General features: G+C 55.6%; 1 protein-coding gene across 1 annotated transcript in view; it reads right to left on the bottom strand.

Moving 5' to 3' along the window:
• LOC140388644 (laminin subunit beta-2-like) overlaps nucleotides 1-13,760 on the bottom strand; it is a 305,667-nt gene that overhangs the window by 83,426 nt on the left and 208,481 nt on the right. The window contains 1 exon segment of the mRNA XM_072473108.1: nucleotides 8,269-8,432. Coding sequence (XP_072329209.1) covers nucleotides 8,269-8,432 — 164 coding nt within the window.

Below are 13,760 nucleotides of genomic sequence, written 5' to 3'. Positions count from 1 at the left end.
TGTGAAGCAGTTGCGACATTCTGAGGTTGCAAAAGGTGTTACATTAAAGGAAAGTCTTTCTCCTACAAAGTTCCAGGTGCCTTTATAACAGGAATCAACAAGTAAACAATGACTTTCTCATTAATGCAGTAACCTCGGGGCCAGTGAGCAAGGCAGTTACTCCACGGAGGGCCATGCACGGCATCATAAACAGTGCAAGAAATACAATTACTTACGGTGCCCTCCACCGGAGCGTCGAACCACCCCTGGGGGTGAGAGGAATTACATGGGTAAGGAAGGCAGGAGACTAGAGAGAGGCTGGAGCTTGCAGATCAATATACAGCAATTAAAATATGTTCCTGACTAATCTCGTCACTCCCAAACCCTGATTAAAAAAGAGACCCACAGGCACTTTCTGTCACTCAAATATCGGTCCTACACACACTGACTCTCACTGGGGTACGGGTCCTACACACACTGACTCTCACTGGGGTACGGGTTCCACACACACTGACTCTCACTGGGGTACGGGTCCCACACACACTGACTCTCACTGGGGTACGGGTCCCACACACACAGACTCTCACTGGGGTACGGGTTCCACACACACTGACTCTCACTGGGGTACGGGTCCCACACACACTGACTCTCACTGGGGTACGGGTCCCACACACACTGACTCTCACTGGGGTACGGGTCCCACACACACTGACTCTCACTGGGGTACAGTTCCACACACACTGACTCTCACTAGGGTGCGGGTCCCACACACACTGACTCTCACTGGGGTACGGGTCCCACACACACTGATTCTCACTGGGGTACGGGTCCCACACACACTGACTCTCACTGGGGTACGGGTCCCACACACACTGACTCTCACTGGGGTACGGGTCCCACACACACTGACTCTCACTGGGGTACAGTTCCACACACACTGACTCTCACTGGGGTACGGGTCCCACTCACTGACTCTCACTGGGGTACGGGTCCAACACACACTGACTCTCACTGGGGTACGGGTCCCACACACACTGACTCTCACTGGGGTACGGGTACCACACACTGACTCTCACTGGGGTACGGGTCCCACACACACTGACTCTCACTGGGGTACGGGTCCCACACACACTGACTCTCACTGGGGTACGGGTTCCACACACTGACTCTCACTGGGGTACGGGTCCCACACACACTGACTCTCACTGGGGTACGGGTCCCACACACACTGACTCTCACTGGGGTACGGGTCCAACACACACTGACTCTCACTGGGGTATGGGTTCCACACACACTGACCTCACTGGAGTACGGGTTCCACACACACTGACTCTCACTGGGGTACAGTTCCACACACACTCAGTCTCACTGGGGTATGGGTCCCACATACACTGACTCTCACTGGGGTACGTGTGCCACACACACTGACTCTCACTGGGGTACGGGCCCCACACACACTGACTCTCACTGGGGTACGGGTCCCACACACACTGACCCTCACTGGGATACGGGTTCCACACACACTGACTCTCACTGGGGTACGGGTTCCACACACACTGATTCTCACTGGGGTACGGGTCCCACACACACTGACACTCGCTGGGGTACGGGTCCAACACACACTAACTGTCACTGGGGTACACTTCCACACACACTGATTCTCACTGGGGTACAGTTCCACACACACTGATTCTCACTGGGGTACAGTTCCACACACACTGACTCTCACTGGGGTACGGGTCCCACACACACTGACTCTCACTGGGGTACAGTTCCACACACACTGACTCTCACTGGGGTATGGGTCCCACACACACTGACTCTCACTGGGGTACGGGTCCCACACACACTGACTCTCACTGGGGTACGGGTCCCACACACACTGACTCTCACTGGGATACAGTTCCACACACACTGACTCTCACTGGGGTACGGGTCCCACACACACAGACTCTCACTGGGGTACGGGTCCCACACTCACTGACTCTCACTGGGGTACGGGTCCCACACACACTGACTCTCACTGGGGTACGGGCCCTTCACACACTGACTCTCACTGGGGTACGGGTCCCACACACACTGACTCTCACTGGGGTACAGTCCCACACACACTGACTATCACTGGGGTACGGGTCCCACTCTCTGACTCTCACTGGGGTACGGGTCGAACACACACTGACTCTCACTGGGGTACGGGTCCCACACACACTGACCTCACTGGGGTACGGGTTCCACACACACTGACTCTCACTGGGGTACAGTTCCACACACACTGAGTCTCACTGGGGTACAGTTCCACACACAATGAGTCTCACTGGGGTATGGGTCCCACATACACTGACTCTCACTGGGGTACGGGTCCCACACACACTGACTCTCACTGGGGTACGGGTCCCACACACACTGACCCTCACTGGGATACGGGTTCCACACACACTGACTCTCACTGGGGTACGGGTTCCACACACACTGATTCTCACTGGGGTACGGGTCCCACACACACTGACACTCGCTGGGGTACGGGTCCAACACACACTAACTGTCACTGGGGTACAGTTCCACACACACTGATTCTCACTGGGGTACAGTTCCACACACACTGACTCTCACTGGGGTACGGGTCCCACACACACTGACTCTCACTGGGGTACAGTTCCACACACACTGACTCTCACTGGGGTACGGGTCCCACACACACTGACTCTCACTGGGGTACGGGTCCCACACACACTGACTCTCACTGGGGTACGGGTCCCACACACACTGACTCTCACTGGGATACAGTTCCACACACACTGACTCTCACTGGGGTACGGGTCCCACACACACAGACTCTCACTGGGGTACGGGTCCCACACTCACTGACTCTCACTGGGGTACGGGTCCCACACACACTGACTCTCACTGGGGTACGGGTCCTTCACACACTGACTCTCACTGGGGTACGGGTCCCACACACACTGACTCTCACTGGGGTACAGTCCCACACACACTGACTCTCACTGGGGTACGGGTCCCACACACACTGACTCTCACTGGGGTACGGGTCCCACACACACTGACTCTCACTGGGATACAGTTCCACACACACTGACTCTCACTGGGGTACGGGTCCCACACACACAGACTCTCACTGGGGTACGGGTCCCACACTCACTGACTCTCACTGGGGTACGGGTCCCACACACACTGACTCTCACTGGGGTACGGGCCCTTCACACTCTGACTCTCACTGGGGTACGGGTCCCACACACACTGACTCTCACTGGGGTACAGTCCCACACACACTGACTCTCACTGGGGTACGGGTCCCACTCTCTGACTCTCACTGGGGTACGGGTCGAACACACACTGACTCTCACTGGGGTACGGGTCCCACACACACTGACCTCACTGGGGTACGGGTTCCACACACACTGACTCTCACTGGGGTACAGTTCCACACACACTGAGTCTCACTGGGGTACAGTTCCACACACAATGAGTCTCACTGGGGTATGGGTCCCACATACACTGACTCTCACTGGGGTACGGGTTCCACACACACTGACTCTCACTGGGGTACGGGTCCCACACACACTGACTCTCACTGGGGTACGGGTCCCACACACACTGACCCTCACTGGGATACGGGTTCCACACACACTGACTCTCACTGGGGTACGGGTTCCACACACACTGATTCTCACTGGGGTACGGGTCCCACACACACTGACACTCGCTGGGGTACGGGTCCAACACACACTAACTGTCACTGGGGTACAGTTCCACACACACTGATTCTCACTGGGGTACAGTTCCACACACACTGACTCTCACTGGGGTACGGGTCCCACACACACTGACTCTCACTGGGGTACAGTTCCACACACACTGACTCTCACTGGGGTACGGGTCCCACACACACTGACTCTCACTGGGGTACGGGTCCCACACACACTGACTCTCACTGGGGTACGGGTCCCACACACACTGACTCTCACTGGGATACAGTTCCACACACACTGACTCTCACTGGGGTACGGGTCCCACACACACAGACTCTCACTGGGGTACGGGTCCCACACTCACTGACTCTCACTGGGGTACGGGTCCCACACACACTGACTCTCACTGGGGTACGGGTCCTTCACACACTGACTCTCACTGGGGTACGGGTCCCACACACACTGACTCTCACTGGGGTACAGTCCCACACACACTGACTCTCACTGGGGTACGGGTCCCACTCTCTGACTCTCACTGGGGTACGGGTCGAACACACACTGACTCTCACTGGGGTACGGGTCCCACACACACTGACCTCACTGGGGTACGGGTTCCACACACACTGACTCTCACTGGGGTACAGTTCCACACACACTGAGTCTCACTGGGGTACAGTTCCACACACACTGAGTCTCACTGGGGTATGGGTCCCACATACACTGACTCTCACTGGGATACGTGTGCCACACACACTGACTCTCACTGGGGTACGGGTCCCACACACACTGACTCTCACTGGGGTACGGGTCCCACACACACTGACCCTCACTGGGATACGGGTTCCACACACACTGACTCTCACTGGGGTACGGGTTCCACACACACTGATTCTCACTGGGGTACGGGTCCCACACACACTGACACTCGCTGGGGTACGGGTCCAACACACACTAACTGTCATTGGGGTACACTTCCACACACACTGATTCTCACTGGGGTACAGTTCCACACACACTGATTCTCACTGGGGTACAGTTCCACACACACTGACTCTCACTGGGGTACGGGTCCCACATACACTGACTCTCACTGGGGTACAGTTCCACACACACTGACTCTCACTGGGGTACGGGTCCCACACACACTGACTCTCACTGGGGTACGGGTCCCACACACACTGACTCTCACTGGGATACAGTTCCACACACACTGACTCTCACTGGGGTACGGGTCCCACACACACAGACTCTCACTGGGGTACGGGTCCCACACTCACTGACTCTCACTGGGGTACGGGTCCCACACACACTGACTCTCACTGGGGTACGGGTCCTTCACACACTGACTCTCACTGGGGTACGGGTCCCACACACACTGACTCTCACTGGGGTACAGTCCCACACACACTGACTCTCACTGGGGTACGGGTCCCACTCTCTGACTCTCACTGGGGTACGGGTCGAACACACACTGACTCTCACTGGGGTACGGGTCCCACACACACTGACCTCACTGGGGTACGGGTTCCACACACACTGACTCTCACTGGGGTACAGTTCCACACACACTGAGTCTCACTGGGGTATGAGTCCCACATACACTGACTCTCACTGGGGTATGGGTTCCACACACACTGACCTCACTGGGGTACGGGTTCCACACACACTGACTCTCACTGGGGTACGGGTTCCACACACACTGACTCTCACTGGGGTACAGTTCCACACACACTGAGTCTCACTGGGGTATGAGTCCCACAAACACTGACTCTCACTGGGGTACGTGTGCCACACACACTGACTCTCACTGGGGTACGGGTCCCACACACACTGACCCTCACTGGGATACGGGTTCCACACACACTGACTCTCACTGGGGTACGGGTTCCACACACACTGATTCTCACTGGGGTACGGGTCCCACACACACTGACACTCGCTGGGGTACGGGTTCCACACACACTGACTCTCACTGGGGTACGGGTCCAACACACACTAACTGTCACTGGGGTACACTTGCACACACACTGATTCTCACTGGGGTACAGTTCCTCACACACTGACTCTCACTGGGGTACGGGTTCCACACACTGACTCTCACTGGGGTATGGGTCCCACATACACTGACTCTCACTGGGGTACAGTTCCACACACACTGATTCTCACTGGGGTACAGTTCCACACACACTGACTTTCACTGGGGTACGGGTCCCACACACACTGACTCTCACTGGGGTACGGGTTCCACACTCAGTGACTCTCACTGGGGTACAGTTCCACACACTGACTCTCACTGGGGTACGGGTCCCACACACACGGACTCTGACTGGGGTACGGGTCCCACACTGACTGTCACTGGGGTACAGTTCCACACACACTGACTCTCACTGGGGTACGGGTCCCACACACACTGACTCTCACTGGGGTACGGGTCCCACACACACTGACTCTCACTGGGGTACGGGTCCCACACACACTGACTCTCACTGGGGTACGGGTCCCACACACACTGACTCTGACTGGGGTACGGGTCCCACACTGACTGTCACTGGGGTACGGGTCCCACTCTCTGACTCTCACTGGGGTACGGGTCGAACACACACTGACTCTCACTGGGGTACGGGTCCCACACACACTGACCTCACTGGGGTACGGGTTCCACACACACTGACTCTCACTGGGGTACAGTTCCACACACACTGAGTCTCACTGGGGTATGAGTCCCACATACACTGACTCTCACTGGGGTATGGGTTCCACACACACTGACCTCACTGGGGTACGGGTTCCACACACACTGACTCTCACTGGGGTACGGGTTCCACACACACTGACTCTCACTAGGGTACAGTTCCACACACACTGAGTCTCACTGGGGTATGAGTCCCACATACACTGACTCTCACTGGGGTACGTGTGCCACACACACTGACTCTCACTGGGGTACGGGTCCCACACACACTGACCCTCACTGGGATACGGGTTCCACACACACTGACTCTCACTGGGGTACGGGTTCCACACACACTGATTCTCACTGGGGTACGGGTCCCACACACACTGACACTCGCTGGGGTACGGGTTCCACACACACTGACTCTCACTGGGGTACGGGTCCAACACACACTAACTGTCACTGGGGTACGCTTCCACACACACTGATTCTCACTGGGGTACAGTTCCTCACACACTGACTCTCACTGGGGTACGGGTTCCACACACTGACTCTCACTGGGGTATGGGTCCCACATACACTGACTCTCACTGGGGTACAGTTCCACACACACTGATTCTCACTGGGGTACAGTTCCACACACACTGACTTTCACTGGGGTACGGGTCCCACACACACTGACTCTCACTGGGGTACGGGTTCCACACTCAGTGACTCTCACTGGGGTACAGTTCCACACACTGACTCTCACTGGGGTACGGGTCCCACACACACGGACTCTGACTGGGGTACGGGTCCCACACTGACTGTCACTGGGGTACAGTTCCACACATACTGACTCTCACTGGGGTACGGGTCCCACACACACTGACTCTCACTGGGGTACGGGTCCCACACACACTGACTCTCACTGGGGTACGGGTCCCACACACACTGACTCTCACTGGGGTACGGGTCCCACACACACTGACTCTCACTGGGATACGGGTTCCACACACACTGACTCTCACTGGGGTACGTGTGGGTGGTGTAACCACTTTTGCGTGTTCCCTGTACCCATCAGAGCACTGTCCTCCAGAATACTCTTCCTCCTCCCAAAGCACTTCCACTCCCTCCCCTCCACTGACCTTGTTGTCCAGCTGTTGTACCAACTCTCACTGTGAATGCATGTAGTCCCAGCAATGGTCAGCGTTCCCACCAGTTGCTGCTCCGACCACAGAGCTGCCAGACATCCGACTGACCAGCAACCTCCTGAGGTGGAATTCCTGTCTCCGAGCGCCACAAATCCCATCTCCAGGTTAGTAACAGTAATGTGGACATGAAATGATGACAGCGCAACTGCCCCCCAGCCCCCGACAATGGATTCCCCACCAAAGTTTTAAACCAGGAGCGGGGGGAGGGGGATGTGTGGGAGGAGTGTGCATGGAAGAGACCAGGGCACTCCGGAAAATCCCGAACTTGGGAGAAAGGAGGGTCGGGAAAGAGAAATGTGAACAGTGAGACATAGAGGGTGTCAGAGAAAGAAGAAAGAGATGGAGAGAGAGAGAATGAGATCGTGGATTGTGAGATGGAACAGATCGGAAAGATGATGATGGGGAGAGAGGGATGGAAGTAAAGGAGGAAGGGAGTAAAGATAAACAAGTATGTTCTGTCCATAAAATGTTGTTTCTGTAAATTGTTGCATCATGTTGGAGTTTCATCCTCCGCAAATCTGGTGTTGTCGGCCAATCGCCAGTTAATCACACTTATTGCCTCGGGTCACCCCACCAAATCTTTCAGTTAGGAGCGCGGCCAATGTGTCTGCTCGCCTTCACTGACCACCTGCCGTCTGATTCCCCAACGACCACCTGAGCCTCTCTGAGGCAGTGAAGGACCCAGCACCCAGAGCACGTTGCTCAGGTCACCCACCTGTGTACCCTTGGTCGCAGTTACACACCAGTTGTCTCGTTCTGGCATCCTGGTAACAGGAGGTGGCAAAATGTCGGCCACTGCTGGGGCCTCCGGGGCATGGGCAAGGGCGGCATTGCCCTCCAGAGCCTAGGACAGGGTTTCCATAGTAACCAGAGGCACATCTGTTGGTCAAGAAAGGATGGGGAAAAATAGCAATTTGACAATGCTTTTTCAATATTCCTGTTGGAGGAAGGGTTAAAGATTAGGATAGTAGCCCTCGTCTGAAAGATACACGTTTTAAATAAATTAATGGAAGGCGTAATTCCAAAATTAGAAAACTTAATTACTGAATGAGAAATTAAAATTTTGAAATTTAAAAAAATATCCTTATTTCATTTAACAGTGCACCGTATAAAATGTCTCTAAGCAAAACGTATCCATATTACAGGAAGGCCTTTTAAAGTGGGTTGTGCTATTTCATCAACTTGATCAGGTGGTCAAACATGTGGGGCGTCATTCTCCAACCCCCCGCCGGGTCAGAGAATGGCCGTTGGCCGCCGTGAATCCCGCCCCCACCCCCGCCGAAGTCTCCAGTACCGGAGATTGGGCGGGGGCGGGAATCGGGCCGCGCCGGTTGGCGGGACCCCCCGCTCAATTCTCCGGCCCGAATGGGCCGAAGTCCCGCCCAGAAATTGCGTGTCCCGCCGGCGTAAATCAAAGCTGGTATTTACCGGCGGGACAAGACGGCGTGGGCGGGCTCCGGGGTCCTGGGGGGGGGGGGGGGGGGGGGGGCGTGGGGCGATCTGACCCCGGGGGGTGCCCCCACGGTGGCCTGGCCCGCGATCGGGGCCCACCAATCCGCGGGCGGGCCTGTGCCGTGGGGGCACTCTTTCCCTTCCGCCTCTGCCACGGTCTCCACCATGGCGGAGGCGGAAGAGACTCTCCCCACTGCGCATGCGCGGGAAACTGACAGCGGCCGCTGACGCTCCCGCGCATGCGCCGCATTTCCGCGCCAGCTGGCGGGGCACCAAATGCCATTTCTGCCAGCTGGCGGGCCGGAAATCCCTCCAGCGTCGGCCTAGCCCCTCAATGTTGGGGCGCGGCCCCCAAAGATGCGGAGCCTTCCGCACCTTTGGGCCGGCGCGATGCCCGTCTGATTGGCGCCGGCTTTGGCGCCAGTCGGCGGATATCGCGCCGTTGGGGGAGAATTTCGCCCATGGAAACCAAGGGCAGGATTCTCCAGCCCTGGGCCGGGCCGGAGAGTCCCCGCGAACGGTCCACGCCACCCCGATGCCGGCACGCGATTCTCCCACTGCGGAGAATCGGCGGCATTGGGGACGGCGTGGCTGACACGGCGCTGGTTGTGGGCTGCTCTTCGTGGCCGGCCCGCCGATTCTCCGGCCCGGGTGGGCCAAGCGGCCGTAGGAAAAGAGCCTCGTCCCGCCGGCGCCGTTCTAACCTGCTCTGGGCCGGCGGGACCTCAGCGTGTAAGGGTCGGGTGGCGGCCTGTGCGGGGGTGGGGGGAAGAGTCCGACGCCGAGGGGGGCCTCTGATGTGGCCTGGCCCGCGATCGGGGCCCACCGATCGGTGGGCCGGCGTCTGTGGCTGGGGGCCTCCTTTCCTACGTGCTGGCCCTTGTAGTCCTGCGCCATGTTGCATCGGGGCCGGTGCGTTGAAGGAGGCCACAGCGCATGTCCCCGCTGGCGCCAGCGCAACTGCGCATGCACGGATCCGGCGGTGCACAGTTCACGCCAGGATCTGCAGCTGGAGCGGCGCAAACCGCTCCAGCGCCGTGCTGGCCACCAGAATTAGATGTGGGAGCGGCCCGTTCCCGCTGTCGTAAAATGCAACGGCGTTTACGACAGTGTGGACACTCTGCCGCGGGATTGGAGAATCCCGCCCCAAGTCTCAGAACGAGCAGGGCTACAGGGAAAGGTGTGGGAGTGGCACTAACGGAGTTGCTCTTGTAGAGAGCTGGCATGGACAGGACAGGTCGAATGGCCTACTTCTGCACTGTGACCATTCTATGGTTCTACCTCTGTTAAATCTCCTCTTGGCATTCTCTTTTTTTTTTGAAAATATATTTATTAAAGTTTTTTAACAAAACAAAACAATTTTTTCCCCTTCCAAACAATGAACCCCCCCTCTCCCCCGTAACAAAATAACACAATATCGCCCTGAGCAAGATATATACATGGTAAGATGAAATATTTACAGAGCTTTATACACTGGCTCTTGCCCGTTCGTGCCAGTTTCCCCCACCCTCCATGTTATCCCCCGCTCGTCCGTCCCCTCAAACAATCTCTCGTTCCCCCCAGGGTTGCTGCTGCTGCTGACCGACCTTCCTCTAATGCTCTGCGAGGTAGTCTAGGAACGGTTGCCACCGCCTGTAGAACCCCTGCGCAGACCCTCGCAATGCAAACTTTATCCTCTCTAACTTGATAAACCCAGCCATGTCATTTGTCCAGGCCTCCAGGCTGGGGGGCTTCGCCTCCTTCCACATTAGCAAGATCCTTCGCCGGGCTACCAGGGACGCAAAGGCCAGAATGCCGGCCTCTTTCGCCTCCTGCACTCCCGGCTCGTCCACTACTCCAAATATTGCTAGCCCCCAGCTTGGCTTGACCCGGACTTTCACCACCTGAGATATTGCTCCCGCAACTCCTCTCCAGAACGCCTCCAGTGCCGGGCATGACCAAAACATATGGACATGGTTCGCCGGGCTCCCTGAGCACCTTCCACATCTGTCCTCCACCCCAAAGAACCTACTCAACCTCGCCCCCGTCCAGTGCGCTCTGTGGACCACCTTAAATTGTATTAGGCTGAGCCTGGCACACGAGGAGGAGGAATTAACCCTACCTAGGGCATCAGCCCACAAACCTTCCTCGATCACCTCCCCCAACTCCTCCTATTTACCTTCAACTCTTCTGCTAGCGCTTCCCCCTCTTCTTTCATCTCTTGGTGTATTACCGAAACCTTGCCCTCCCCGACCCATACACCCGAGATCACCCTGTCTTGAATTTCCTGTGTCGGGAGCAGCGGGAATTCCCTGACCTGTCGCCTCACAAAAGCCCTCACCTGCATATATCTGAATGCATTTCCCGGGGGTAGCTCAAACTTCTCCTCCAGTGCCCCTAGGCTCGCAAATGTCCCGTCGATGAACAGGTCCCCCATTCTTCTAATCCCCGCCCGGTGTCAGCCCTGGAACCCCCCTTCCATCTTCCCCGGGACAAACCGGTGGTTACCCCTGATCGGGGACCACACCGAGGCTCCCACTGCACCCCTATGCCGTCTCCACTGGCCCCAGATCCTTAACGTTGCCGCCACCACCGGGCTCGTGGTGTACTTTGATGGCGAGAGCGGCAATGGCGCCGTCACCAGCGCCCCCAAGCTCGTTCCTTTGCAGGACGCCATCTCCATCCTCTTCCATGCCGCCCCCTCCCCCTCCATAACCCACTTACGGATCATCGCCACGTTTGTTGCCCAGTAGTAGCTTCCCAGGTTTGGCAGCGCCAACCCTCCTCGGTCCCTACTGCGTTCCAGGAACCCTCTCCTTACCCTCAGGGTCTTGTTCGCCCACACAAACCCCATAATACTCCTACCTACTCTCTTGAAAAAGCCTTTGGTGATCACGATGGGGAGACACTGGAACACAAACAAAAACCTCGGAAGGACCACCATTTTGACCGACTGCACTCTACCCGCCAATGAGAGCGGCAACATGTCCCATCTTTTGAAGTCCGCCTCCATTTGCTCCACCAACCTCGTCAGATTCAGTTTGTGTAGGGCCCCCAGCTCCTGGCTATCTGGATCCCTAAATACTGAAAACTCCCCTCCGCCCTCCTCAGCGGTAGGTCCCCTATCCCTCTTTCTTGGTCCCCTGCCTGTAATACAAAAAGCTCACTCTTCCCTACATTGAGCTTATAGCCCGAGAACTCCCCAAACTCCCTCAAAGTCTGCATGACCTCCACCATCCCCTCCATTGGGTCCGCCACGTACAGCAGCAGGTCGTCCGCGTATAGCGACACCCGATGCTCTTCCCCACCGCGGACCACCCCCCCTCCATTTATTAGACTGCCTCAGTGATATGGCCAAGGGTTCGATCGCCAATGCAAACAACAGGGGGGACAAAGGGCACCCCTGCCTCGTTCCTCGGTACAGCCGAAAGTACTCCGACCTCCGCCGGTTCCTCTTGGCATTCTCTGCTCTCAGGAGAATAACCCCAGTTTTTCCAGTGTCTTCATGTCTCTGCCGTCCTGCATCACTGATTCTCTCGAAGCTTTCATTTCCTTTCTCCTCTGTGGAGCCCAGAATTAGACACAATTCTCTATCTGGGGTCCAGGCAGTGATTGATAAAAGCTCAGCAACTTCCTGGCCTATTTTTCTCGATTCGTGAGTTTATAAAGTTGAGGATCTTGTATTTTTTTCAAGCCTTCGCAACAATGCAACTGTTTTCAAAGACTGTGCATATACACTCCCTCGTGACTGTTCCAATTCATATACACTCCCTCGTGACTGTTCCAATTCATATACACTCCCTCGTGACTGTTCCAATTCATATACACTCCCTCGTGACTGTTCCAATTCATATACACTCCCTCGTGACTGTTCCAATTCATATACACTCCCTCGTGACTGTTCCAATTCATATACACTCCCTCGTGACTGTTCCAATTCATATACACTCCCTCGTGACTGTTCCAATTCATATACACTCCCTCGTGACTGTTCCAATTCATATACACTCCCTCGTGACTGTTCCAATTCATATACACTCCCTCGTGACTGTTCCAATTCATATACACTCCCTCGTGACTGTTCCAATTCATATACACTCCCTCGTGACTGTTCCAATTCATATACACTCCCTCGTGACTGTTCCAATTCCCCCTTTAAAACTGTACAACATAGTTTCAATCGCCCTTCCTTAGTCTTCGTCCCTAAAATCATCCCTCCCCTGCATTGGACTGTATCTGCATGTGTCTTTGCCTTTTGTGCCGTCCATCCTGAGTGTCGCTACCATTGTTCTGACTCATGTTTTCACACAAAAGATTCTTCAGAACATGGACTGATTTACCACCAACAGCATGAAGGCAGAGACTGTCACATTTAAAAAAAAAATGAATTGTTAAGAATTTGAAGAGAAACAGCAGATAAATATAGAAAGAAATGGGATTAAGGGGAATCATTTGAATTGAAAAGCTAGGGCCAGCACAGATTTACTGACCTCCTTCTGGGCAGCAAGGTTCAATCTTACTCATTCCTTGCTGGCAAAGCCAGCATTTGTTGCTCTTCCTTAATATCCTTTGAACTGGGTGGCCAATAAACCATTTCAGAGGAAAGTTAAGAATCACATGTAGGCCAGACCAGGCATGGACAGCAGATTTCCTTCCCGGAAGGACATTCAAGTTTGTTCCTGTTTATTCTTTTATTTTCCCGTTTCTTTTAGTTTTGCCGTTACATTTTTGATCCATGGATGATTAATGGACATGTGGCTTTAAGGCAGCCCGTAT

The sequence above is a fragment of the Scyliorhinus torazame genome, chromosome 13, assembly GCF_047496885.1.
Source record: "Scyliorhinus torazame isolate Kashiwa2021f chromosome 13, sScyTor2.1, whole genome shotgun sequence".
In the NCBI taxonomy this organism is placed as follows: Eukaryota; Metazoa; Chordata; class Chondrichthyes; order Carcharhiniformes; family Scyliorhinidae; genus Scyliorhinus; species Scyliorhinus torazame.
Note: the sequence above shows the minus strand (reverse complement) of the source record. Positions and strands in the feature narration are given on the sequence as shown.